This window comes from Lepus europaeus, chromosome 7 (genome assembly GCF_033115175.1).
Source record: "Lepus europaeus isolate LE1 chromosome 7, mLepTim1.pri, whole genome shotgun sequence".
Lineage (NCBI taxonomy): Eukaryota > Metazoa > Chordata > Mammalia > Lagomorpha > Leporidae > Lepus > Lepus europaeus.
The window spans coordinates 33,576,023-33,588,782 of record NC_084833.1 but is presented as its reverse complement, the minus strand read 5'-3'; the positions used below and the strand labels follow the sequence as shown (position 1 = coordinate 33,588,782).

Sequence of the window (12,760 nt, the reverse complement as noted above, 5' to 3'; positions counted from 1 at the left end):
TCATGTGAGAAAAATTCACAGAAAAAAATACAGATTGTAACAAAATTTTAGCAGGGATTCTGTGAGGATGGTGGCATGGTCAGTGAATTTTTTAATGTAAATATTCTATATTATAAAAATGTTGATGTCCAAAATTTAAAAGTTTGATGCTTAAATCATTCATTTATAGTGCCCTCTGTTTAAATGTTTGCATCTGCAAACTGATTTCATAGTAATTATTTGAGGTAAAACCTGGCTTTTAAAAAGATTATTTTTTATTTATTTGTTTATATACTTGAAAGAGTGACAGAGAGAGAGCAAAAGACAGATCTTCCATCCACAGATTCACTCCCCAAATTTCTGCAACAGCCAGAGTTGGGCCAGACCAAAACCAAGAGCCAGGACCTGATCCCAGTCTCCCATATGGGTAGCAGAAACTCAAGTAGGTCAGCATCTGCTACCTTCCCAGATGCATTAGCAGGAAGCTAGATGGGAAACAGAGGGACCAGGACTCAAAACTAGCACTTGGATATGGATGCCAATGTCCCAAGTGGTCACTTAATGCACTGCCATCACAACATCCGCTCCAAAATCAATTCTTTTTAAACATGACCTTATTTTGTTTTAAAGTTGATTGGGGGAAAATTCTTAGTTACATAAAGTGTTTTTCCATTGTTATAGCTATATTAATCAATAAAGAATGCTGTTCATGTCAGCTACATTTGTCTCTGCTTACTTTACCACCTGTCAGCTCTAAACAGTGCACAGACATTCCAAACCTTTTCCTATACACTAAAATTCTCATTAAATGCTCATAAATCTATGCCATACCCATTTTGTGACTTAAAGATTTGTAGATATTACTTAACTTATGATGGATAATGTACAAGAACCACCTCTGGGTGCTGGCACTGTGGCGTAGCAGGTTAAGCTTCTGCTTGCAGTGCCAGCATCCCATATGGGCACAGGTTCAAGTGCCAGCTGCTTCTGTTCCAAAGCAGCTCCCTGCTGATGGCCTGGGAAGGCAGTGGAGGACAGCTCAAGTGCTTGGGTCCCAGCACCTGTGTGGGAAACCCTGAAGAAGCTCCTGGCTCCTGGCTCTGGCATTGCCCAGCCCCAGCCATTGTGTCTATTTAAGGAGTGAGTCAGCAGATGGAAGACCATCCCCCATCTCTCTGTAATTCTGACTCTCAAATAAATAAAATAAATCTTAAAAAAAAAAAGAACTAGCTATGTTCTTTGTATAAAACTAAACCTCATATAAATAGACTATATTTTTGGTTATGGATTTGTTCTAAGATACTATGCTAAAAAGGCTCATAAACAAATTACCACCTGGTATTTAGTTGCATCTTAGCGAATTGTTTTATAAGTCAACTTTATTGAACTATAATGTTATACAATAAAAATGTACCCCTAATAAGGGCATTATTTTAGTGACTTTTTCCAAAAGTATATAACCACTACCACAGTGAAGATATAAAACATTACCATCACTTCAAAAAAATCTCCTGGTACCTGAAGAGTTTCCTGATTCCAAGAAGCTAATATGTCTTTCTATCACTGGGCTTAGTTTTGCTTTCTCCAGAATACAAACAAAGGCAAGGATATCATATGTACTTTGTTGTATCTGACTTTTGTCTGTTACTTTTATGTGTTTTTTGTTTGTTTGTTTTTTGGTTTTTGTTTGTTTGTTTTTTGACAGGCAGAGTGGATAGAGAGAGAGAGAGACAGAGAGAAAGGTCTTCCTTTTTGCCGTTGGTTCACTCTCCAATGGCCGCTGCGGCCGGCGCATCTCACTGATCCGAAGCCAGGAGCCAGGTACTTCTCCTGGTGTCTCCCATGTGGGTGCAGGGCCCAAGCACTTGGGCCATCTTCCACTGCCTTCTCGGGCCATAGCAGAGAGCTGGCCTGGAAGAGGGGCAACCAGGATAGAATCCAGCGCCCCGACCGGGACTAGAACCCGGTGTGCCGGCACCACAAGGCGGAGGATTAGCCTGTTAAGCCACGGCGCCGGCCACTTTTATGTTTTTGACATTCATCCATGTCATTGCATATGTATCAATAGTTCATTTCTTTTTCTTCTGTATTAGCATTTTATTTATGAATAGACCATTTGTTTTTCTATTCACCACTTGATGGACATTCGGCTTTTTTCCAACTTTTAAACTTTTGGCTAATACCAAGGGGAAAAAAGCTATCATGAACATTCTTTATAGATCTCTGTGTGGGTATATATGTTTTATTCTCATGGTGAATACAGCGGAGTGGAATTTCTGGATCTTGTGATAAGGTATGTTTAGCTTCATCAGAAATTGCCACACTGTTTTCCAAAGTAGTTACAGTTTCACATTCTCCCCAGTGTCTGTCAAACATTTTCTCTGCCTGTGGCTTGCCTTTTTCTCAGTGGTGACTATCAAAAACAAATTTAAAAATTTTTGATAAAGTTCCACCTGTCCATCTTTCCTGTTATGATTCATACTTTCATGTCCTCAGAAATGCAAAGATTTTCCTCATGTTCTCCTCTAATAGTTTCTTGTTTCAATCTTTTGCATTTAGATCTGTGTTCTGTTTCTAGTTAATATTTGAGTAGTTGTATGAGAGATAAGATCAAAGTTTTTATTGTTTCCTGGTAGAATGTAGTTTGAGATAAGATTGAGGTTTTTGTTGGTTGCATTTAGATATTCACTTATTCCAGGATCAATTATTGAAAAACAATTATGTTCTATCTTTGTCAAAAATCAGTGACATAGGTTTATGAACTGTATTGTTTCACATTCAAGTATATATCATTTTCTAACTTCACACTAACTTGATTGATGAAACTATATATTAAGTTTTCAATTCAGTAAGTCCTCTAAAGATGTTCTTTTTCAAATTCAGTTTTTCTGTAACATATTGATTTCTATGTAAATTTTATGATTAGCTTGTCAGTTTCTCCAAAAAGGTTTATTAGGATATCCATTAGGATTCCATCAAATCTATATATTAATTTGGAGATTTGAGGCTTCCATACCATAAATATGAAATATCTCTCTGTTTATTTAGGTTTCCTTACTCTCATTATGTTTTGTAGTTTTCAATGTAGAATAAGTTCACGACATATTTTGTTAAATTTTTCCAAAATTTTCATATTTTATTATAAGTGTAATTGTACTAGTACAATTGATTTTTTTAAAGATCTGTTTATTTGAAAGTCAGAGTTACAGAAAGAGAAGGCAAGACAGGAAGAGAGAGAGAGAGTGAGAGCTCTTCCATCTGCTGGTTCACTCCCCAAACAGCCAAAACAACCAGAGCTAGGACAGAACAAAGCCAAGAACTTCATCTGGATCAACATGTGAGTGGCAGGAGCCCAAATACCTGGGCCATCTTCTGCTGCTTTCCCAGGTTCAATAACAGAGACTGGATCAGAGGTGGAGCACCAGGGACACGGACCGGTGCCTACATGGGATGCCAGCATCTTAGATGATGGCTTAACCTATTACAACACAACACTGGGCTCCACAACTGATTTTTATATACTGATTTCTCCTGCTACAACTATAATAACCTTGATTTATTATTCCTACAAGGTTTTTTCTTTAAAAAAATATGATCATCCTATGATTCGGGTTGAATAGATTTCATTCTCTTCATAGTTTGCTAACACTTCCTCTGAATTACTATTAAATTTTGCCAAATGCTTTTTCTGTATCTATTGAAATGATCATAGTGTCTTTATATTTGTTTTTGTAGTTCACTGATCTTTTTTAATCATATACCAAATTGGCATTTCTATGATAAACCCCTCTTAGGCATTATACATTATTATGTTTTACTTATTACTGGATTTGTTTTATAATATTTAGAGAACCATTTTTATATTGTCCATGAGGCATACCAGTCTGTAGCTTTCTTTTCCTCTGATGTCTTGGTCTCATTTTGGTATTAGGCTAATCCTGTAATCATAAAATAAATTTGAAAATGTTTCTCTCCATCCTCTCCTCTTTTCTGAAAGAGTACACAAAGGATTAGTATAATTTCTTCATTAAATGTAGAAAATGTTTTTTAGCTTTTTTAAACTCTTCACCTGGTTTTGATATCTCAGTAATAACTTGCCCATAAAGTGAGTTGGAGGGGCTAGCGCTGTGATGTAGCAGGTTAAGCCTCCGCCTGCAGTGCCATAATCCTATAAGGGCACTGATTCAAGTCCTGACTGCTCTACTTCTATCCAGCTCCCTGCTGATGCATCTGGGAAAGCGGTGGAGGATAGCCCAAGTGCTTGGGTTCCTGTATCACCTGGGAGATCCAGAAGAAGCTCCTACTTTGGGCCTGGTCCAGCCCTGGCTGTTATGACCATTTAGAGAGTGAACCAGCAAATGGAATCTCTCTGTCTCTCCTTCTCTCTATGTTAACTCTACCTCTCAAACAAATAAAATAATTTTTTTTAAAAAAAAGGATGAGTTGGAAATTGTTCCTTCTGCTTTTTTTCTGCATTTGTTAGGTGTAGGTATTATTTCTTCCTAAAAATATTTGGTTCACTTTATTAGGTCTCTCTGAAGCTGGGGTTTGGGGAGTAATATTTATGTTTTGGTTTCCTATTTCTTCTTAAGTATATTTGATAATCTGAAAGCTGTAATGACATTGTCCATTTTTCTAATTGTGATTTTTTTAGCATAGCATTGTTTATAATACTTGTCTTAATGCTTTTAGTGACTGTAAGACCTTTAGTTAAATCTCATATTTCATTGCTAAGGTCAATAATTTGTGGCTTTTTATTCTGTATCAGCGTACCTAAAAATTTATCAATTTTCTTAATTTTATAAACCAGTTTTTGCTGTCATTGATTTTTTTTTCAGTCCAGTTTTTCTTTATTGATTTTTCCTCTTTTTAATTTCTTATCATTTATTTTGTCTGCATTTAACATGCACTTAATAGTTTATCATTTAAAAAAGAAGGCTTAGATCATTGATTTTAGACCTTCTTTGTTTTCTTTTTATTTGTTTATTTATTATGGCAGAGTTACAGAGAGGCAGAGGCAGAGAGAGAGACAGGTCTTCCATCTACTGGTTCATTCCCTCAGATGGCTACAACAGCCAAAGCTGGGCTGACCCGAAGCCAGGAGCCTCCTCCAGGTCTCCCATACAGGTGAGGGGCCCAAGGACTTGGGCCATCTTCCACTGCTTTCCCAGGCCATAACAGAGAGCTGGATCAGAAGAGAAGCATGTGGGCCAGCACTGTGGCATAGTGGGTAAAGCCGCCAGCTGCAATGCCGGCATCCCATATGGACGTCGGTTCGAGTCTTGGCTGCTCCACTTCTGATCCAGCCTTAGCCTGGGAAAGCAGTAGAAGATGGCCCAAATCCTTGGGCCCCTACACACACGTGGGAGACACGGAAGAAACTCCTGGCTCCTGACTTCGGATCGGTGCAGCTCCAGCCATTGCGGCCATCTGGGGAGCGAACCAGAGGATGGAAGACATTCTCTCTCTCTCTCTCTCTCTCTCTCTCTCTCTCTCTCTGCCTCTGCCTCTGCCTCTGCCTCTGCCTCTGCCTCTCTGTAACTCTACCTTTAAAACAAAATAGATAAATCTTAAAAAAAAGAAGAGGAGGAGGAGGAGCAGCTGGGACTTGAACTGGCACTACAGGTGGTGATTTTACCCACCTTTCTTTGTTTTATAATTGAGCATTTAAAGCTATAGATTTTCTTCTAATATCTGCTTCAACTATTCCCCCAAAACTTTCAAATGTATTTTTTAAAGTGTTTTTTAAATTTATTTGAAAGGCAGACTACAGAGAGAGAGAGAGAGAAAGACCTTCCATGTGCTGGTTCACTCCCCAAATAGCCACAATAGCTGGGCAGGGCTGGGCCAAAACCATGCAATATGTACACACATATAACATGTATAACATAACATACCAGATAGAACAATAAAGCAATTTCAGTAATATCTTCTTAAAATCTTTAACTGTTATTATTATTAATAAAAATTACCAGCTATTCGAATAACTTCCTGCTCTTAGTAATGTGAATTTACCATACTTTACTCAGTTGGAACCTGCAGTCGATTATTGGCTTGATCTGCTTACGGAACTATCCCAAAGCACTGAATACAGTAAATCAGGGAAAAAGAAGTCCTTTGGAACCTTAAAGAGGACACATTTAAATATAGAACCAACACTGTTTTAACTTCATTGAGCACTAAATCTGATTTTTAATGTTTGGAGAATACAAAACTGTGGCTAACAAAAGACTTTAAGTAGCCATGTATAAAATGATAAACTCATTAACCAATAAGAAGAGGCTTACTCCACACAGTATTTTTGAAATCTCATGTAAGATTTTACAAAACATTTATCCCTTTTAGGCCTCTGGACCTTTCTGATTAAGATAACCATCATGTCTGATAACAACACAACTAGATAGACTTTCGTAACTTTTGGATATTTTTATCAGTAGCATTTTACATTCTCGTAATTTAAAATTTGTTGGGAGGGCCTTTATTCAGTCTCCATCTTGGTTATTGGTCTATATAGGTTTTCTATCTCTTCATGCCTCAATTTTGGTATTTTGTATTTTGTATGTTTCCAGAAATCTATCCATTTCTTCTAGATTTTCTAATTTGTTGGCATAAACCTGTTTGTAGTATCCTTTTCATCTCTGATGTTATTAACATAGATCTTCTCCCTCGTTTTTTGGTTACTTGAGTCAGTGGTTTGTCAACTTTGTTTATTTTTTTAAAAAACAGTTCTTCATTTCACTGATCTTTTATGTGTTTTTTTTTAATTATCAATTTTGTTCTCTAATTTTTATTATTTCTTTCCTCCTACTAATTTTGGGTTTGGTTTGTTCTAATTTGTCTAGGTCCTTGAGATGCATTGTTAGATCATTTATTTGAAGCCTTTTCAATTTCTTAACATAGGCACTAATTGAAATAAACTTTCCTCTTAACACTGCTTTTGCTGTATCCCGTAAGTCTTGATGTTGTGGTGTCTTCTTCATTCCTTTCCAGGATATTTTTTTTTATTTATTTTATGACCAATTGTTCAATATCCATGTGTTTGCATATTTTCTAGAGATTTTTAAGTTATTAATTTCCAGCCTCATTCCATTGTGGTCAGAAAAGATACATGATATGATTTCAAGTTTTTTGAATTTGCTGAGACTTGTTTTATGGCCTACCATGTGGTCGGTCTATCCTGGAGAAAGTGCCATGCACTGATGAAAAGAATGTGTATTCTTCAGCTGTGTGATGAAATGTTCTATAGGTAACAATTAGATCCATTTGGTCAATAGTGTAGATTGGCTCTTTTGTTTCTTTGTTGATGTTTTGTCTAATTCATCGGTCTATTGATGCAGGTAGGCTGTTGAGATCCCCTATTATTATTTTTTTTAAGATTTATTTATTTATTTGAAAGAGTTACAGAGAGGCAGAAGCAGAGAGAGAGAGAGGTAGAGAGAGGTGTTCCATCCACTGATTCACTCCTCAGATGGCTGCAGTGGCTGGAGCTGCACCAATCCGAAGCCAGGAGCCGTAAGCTTCTTCCAGGTCTCACTGGATGCGGGGGCCCAAGGACTTGAGCCATCTTCCACTGCTTTCCCAGGCCATAGCAGAGAGCTGGATCAGAAGTGGAGCAGCCAGAACTAGAACCGGTGTCCATATGGAATGCCAGCATTGCAGGCTGCAGCTTTACCCACTAGGCCACAGCACCAGCTCCCCCTATTATTGTATTGGAGCCTATGTCTCCTTTTAGATTCATTAACGTTTGTTTTAAATATCCAAGTTCCCTAGTATTGGGTACTATAGTCACATTTCCTGTTAAATTGATCCCTTAATAATTAATGTCCTTCTTTGTCTCTTTTAGCAGTTTTTATTTTAGGATCTATTTTGTGTAGTATTAGGATGATTACTTCTGATCATTTTTATTTCTGTGTCCATGGAATATCTTTTACCCTCCTTTAATTTCTGATATGTGTGTATCTTTGTTGGTGAGGTATGTTTCTTGTAGGCAGCATATAGAGGGGTCTTGTTTTTTTCTTTTTTTTTTTTTTTTTAAACTTGACAGGTAGAATTAGACAGTATGAGAGAGAGACAGAGAGAAAGGTCTCCCTTCCGTTGGTTCACCCCCCAAATGGCCGCTAGGGCCAGTGCTGCGCCGATCCGAAGCCAGGAGCCAGGTGCTTCCTCCTGGTCTCCCATGAGGGTGCAGGGGCCCAAGCACTTGGGCCATTCTCCACTGCCTTCCTGGGCCACAGCAGAGAGCTGGACTGGAAGAGGAGCAGCCAAGACTAGAACCTGGCACCCATATGGGATGCCAGCACCGCAGGTGGAGGATTAACCAAGTGAGCCATGGCGCTGGCCCAGGGGGTCTTGTTTTTTAAGCCATTCGGACACTTTATGTCTTTTAATTGGATAATTTAGGCCACTTTTATGCAAGGTTATTGTTGATGAGCAATGACTTAGTCCTACCATTTTTCCATAAATAATTCCATTGTTTGTTTTGGATTTCCTTTTTACTTTTAACTAGAATTCCAGCCTTCACATTCTTTCATGATGCCAATTATCTCTCTCTGTTTCTATTTGTAGCCCATCTTTAACTATCATTTGTAAAGCTGACTGGCTGGTGACAAATTTTTTCAATTTCTGTTTCTTTTGGAAGGTCTTTATTTCACCTTCATTTATAAATGAGAGCTTTTCCTTGATATGGTATTCTGGGTTGATAGGTTTTTCATTTAGGACATAGACTATGTCTCTATTCTCTCCTAGCCTGTAAGGTTGCTGATGAGAAACCATCTGTCATTCTAATTGGAGATCCTTTGAAGTTAATCTGGCATTTTTTTCTTGTACATTTTAAGATTTGTTCCTTATGTTTTGCTTTTGAAAATTTGACCATAATATATCATGGTGAAGAACTTTTAGGGGTTCTGTGTGATTCTTGCACTTGGATGCCCACATCTTTCTCCAAATTAGGGAAACTTTCTGCTGTTACTTCATTGAGTAATTTTTCTAAGCCATTCTGTCATTCCATACCTTCAGGAATGCCTAAGACATATATAGGTGGTTGTTTGGTGGTATCCCATGAATCTCAAACACTGTTTTCAGTTTTTGTAATTGTTCTTGTCTGGCTGAGATGTAGCCAAAGATTTGTCTTTTAGCGTTGATATTCTTTTTTCTGCTTCACAGAGTCTGTTGTTAAGGCTTTCCACTGTTTGAGGTTTTGCTTTATTTTATTTTGGATATACTGAATTCTTCATTTCTAATATTTAAGTTTGATTTTTTTTTTAATATCTGTATCTCCTGGCAGAATTTCTCATTCATGTCATGTATGGATTTCTTTAACTCATATATTTGCTTCTTTTGGTTTTTGTGTAATTATATGACTATTCTTTAGAATTTCTTTTCAGGTGTTTCATCGATCTATTCATTGTCACATAACAATACTGAAATGTTGTGGTTTGGGGGGGAATCATATTGTTTTCCTTGTTCATGTTTATTGTATTTCTATGTTTATTTTTATGCATCTGTGGAAACACTTGATGGTTTTCACCAATTAGGGCTTTGTTCTTGAAATGTATCTCTATAGCTTAGTTGAATGCCTGTTCCTGCGGCAGATATCCAGAGGTGTGTTCTGGGTGGGCCCACAAAGCTCTGGACAGTGCTCCAGAATGGGGCAAAAGTCCAGAGTGATACCCACATTGGGTGTGGTCGGTCTCCTATTTTGTCAGCTTAGGTATTCAATTAATATTTTTTAAATAAATTGATGATGGCTACTCTCCCTTTAGACACTGCAGTAAGTTTACTTGTTTCTTTTTTGGGTATGGTATTCAAACTGCTAAAGGATAGATACCTAATACTAAACTGTAGGCATGTAGCCTGTCAGCACAATGGAGGAAACAATGATAATTTGAAGCTGCTTTGATTATGTAGTAAAATCTTAAAAATATAATTCATTTGTGCAGCAGAATCCTCTGAAATAATCATTTGATCATTATAAATTGGAAAAAAGAGATGAAAATGTAATAAAACACAAGACAGGAAAATATTTAGTATAATTTAGGAACTCTATCACATCAAAATCTCCCATTTTAATTTATTGTTGGATTTTAAACCTCCAACTAGAATGTGGAAGTAATACAATTTTTATATATTACTTATATAATGTTATTCATCAGGCTACATACATCAAGTGCTTTATTATTACAACATGAAAGAACTAAGATGCAAGTTTACAAACTAGTTGGTAAGTAGTAATGGTCATTTTAGTGGTGGATAGCCTGAGAAAATTCCCTGTGTCTTAGTAAGAAAAAAACTCTCCAGTTCACTTATGTTATAAACATACATAATCCTGTAAATTTTGTAGCTGTCAGAGTGTGGTACTTTGAGAATAATCTTTGGAATCAGCAAGTCTGTGTTAAAGATTCTTACTTCTCATTGACTATCCTGAAAATTACCTTAACCTATCTGACTATGCCTTGGCCCCCTCACATGCTTGTTCTAAGGGAGAAAAATAATAAAAACATGGGAGAGTGCTTGTTCTATGAAACTGTACTGAATGTAACCTTCTTTCTTATAGAAGAGGATAAATACAATATTTATTCACCCCTGCTCTTCAAGTACTTCCTGGCCGAGGGAATCATCAACGGGCATACTTTATTGGTCGCATCTGCTAAAGAAGGCCCCGCTGACATTTTACAGGTATAAAATATGCATTATTGGAGCTGTACTTTTTTTTTAGGAATTTATCAATACATTACATTCTCAGGGTCACAGCAAATGCATGGTAATTACAACAACACAATTATAATCAATTATGTTAATGTGCTGTTAATACAAAGAGAAGAGAGTCAATGTACCTCATAAATACAGGTTTTTTTAAATTTTTTTAAAAATTTATTTGAAATGCAGAGTTACAGAAAGAGTAGGAGAGACAGATAGAGGGATCTTCTATCCACTGGTTCACTCCCCAAATGTCTGCAACTACCATGGTTGGGCCAGGAAGAAGCCAGGAGAGAGGCATTTCTTCCAGGTCTCCCACATGGCTGCAGGAAAAATATCCTTTAGTTATTTACCTCTATTTATAGCATTCTCATTTTGACCTGATTAATCTATTTTCATTCTAACTATTGCTATGTAGAAGCAGATTTTCAAAATATCTAAGCCTTTTTTTCATGACTCACAAAGTATGACTTAACTTTTAAGAAATCGTTGGGGCAGGTGTTATGGCATAGCAGGTTAAGCTGCCACCTGCAATGATGGCATCCCATATGGGCACAGATTTCTAGTCTCAGCTGCTCCACTCTGATTTGGCTTCCTGCTAATGTTCCATGGGAAAGTGTTGGAAGATGGCTCAAGTACTTGGGTTGCTGCACCCACATGAAAGACCCAGATGAAGCTTCTGGCTACTGACTTCAGCTTGGCTCAGCTCTGGCCATTGTGCCAACAGATGAAAGATTTGTCTGTTTCTGTCCTGCTCTCTATATAACTCTGCCTTTCATATAAGTAAGTAAATCGTAAAAAAAAATAATAAATAAATTCCTTAAAGGAAACGAAATTTTTTTTAAGATTTATTTTATTTAGTTGAAAGAATTAGAGAGAGAGGAAGAGCAAGGGAGAATGAGAGGTCTTCCATCCACTAGTTTACTCCCCAAATGACCACAATGGCCAGAGCTGAGCTGATATGAAGCCAGGAACCAGTAGCTTCTTCTGGGTCTCCCACGGAGTTGCAGGGGCCTAAGGACTTGGGCCATCTTCCTCTGCTTTCCCAGGCCATACCAGAGAGCTGGATTGGAAGTGGAGCAGCCAGGACTTGAACCGGCACCCATATGTAGCGCTGCAGGCTGGGGCTTTAACCTGCTACACCACAACGCTGGCCCCAAGAAACTTGAATTTTTAATCTTCACCTTGAAACTATTAGATGGGATTAGTATGGGCAATTAGATTAGATTAATGTGAGAAATCACCACTATAGGATTTCAAATAATGGAATAAAAATAATTGGGGTATCTATCTATATAAACAGCAAGTTATATGACATCTATAATATTTTAATTTCTATTTATCTTAAGCAAAAATATACTGGTTCCCAAGAACTATAATATTTGGCATTTTTACTACAAACTTTATAGCTTTATTCTAAATATATGTAATGAAATTAAAATGTTCATAAATACAAAGATTGTTGTATTGAAGAAGTAATATACTACATAGTCGTGATACTAGAGAATGCTGGGAAAAAAGTAAGGAAAAACAGCTGTAGATTATCTGATAACTATATTACCAAGTATACTAAATATATAAACCAGAAGAACAATATAGAAATTGGAAGTAATAATTAAGTAAAATTATTTTGCTTAAAGAATGACAAAGATGAATAAGCAGTAATGATAAAATGTGTGATTAAAATATCATATCTTCTTTAAGCCAGGCATATTTTTTAGCTTAGAACAATTTTGACTTTCAGAATTCTTAATTTCTTTGTCTAGGACAGGACCCCAACTTAAGACATTGTTTGAATAGAATCCATGATCTAAAGTCACTTCTCCATTTAATAGTTGTAATTTCAGTACATAGTCTACAAAATAACAAATAAATTTGTTATTTACAGTGAATTTGTAGGATGCTAAATAGTGTTACAATAACTGTCAACAACACCAACAAATTTTCCACAAAAGTTTGTTTCAGAGCATAAAGATTAGGCTGACAGTCAAGTTAAAACTGGTGTTGTTCCTTCACATGGATTAGATTTTGCTTACTACATAGTATTACTGGATTGGGTCTTGCGGCACAATTTCTTAAGCTATTA

General features: G+C 36.8%; 1 protein-coding gene across 2 annotated transcripts in view; it reads left to right on the top strand.

Moving 5' to 3' along the window:
- Window positions 1–12,760, top strand: part of ELP4 (elongator acetyltransferase complex subunit 4) — a 276,483-nt gene that overhangs the window by 34,180 nt on the left and 229,543 nt on the right. For both annotated transcript variants that reach the window (XM_062198049.1, XM_062198050.1), the window contains exon 3: window positions 10,532–10,653. In XM_062198049.1, coding sequence (XP_062054033.1) covers window positions 10,532–10,653 — 122 coding nt within the window. The remainder of the gene's footprint in view (window positions 1–10,531; window positions 10,654–12,760) is intronic.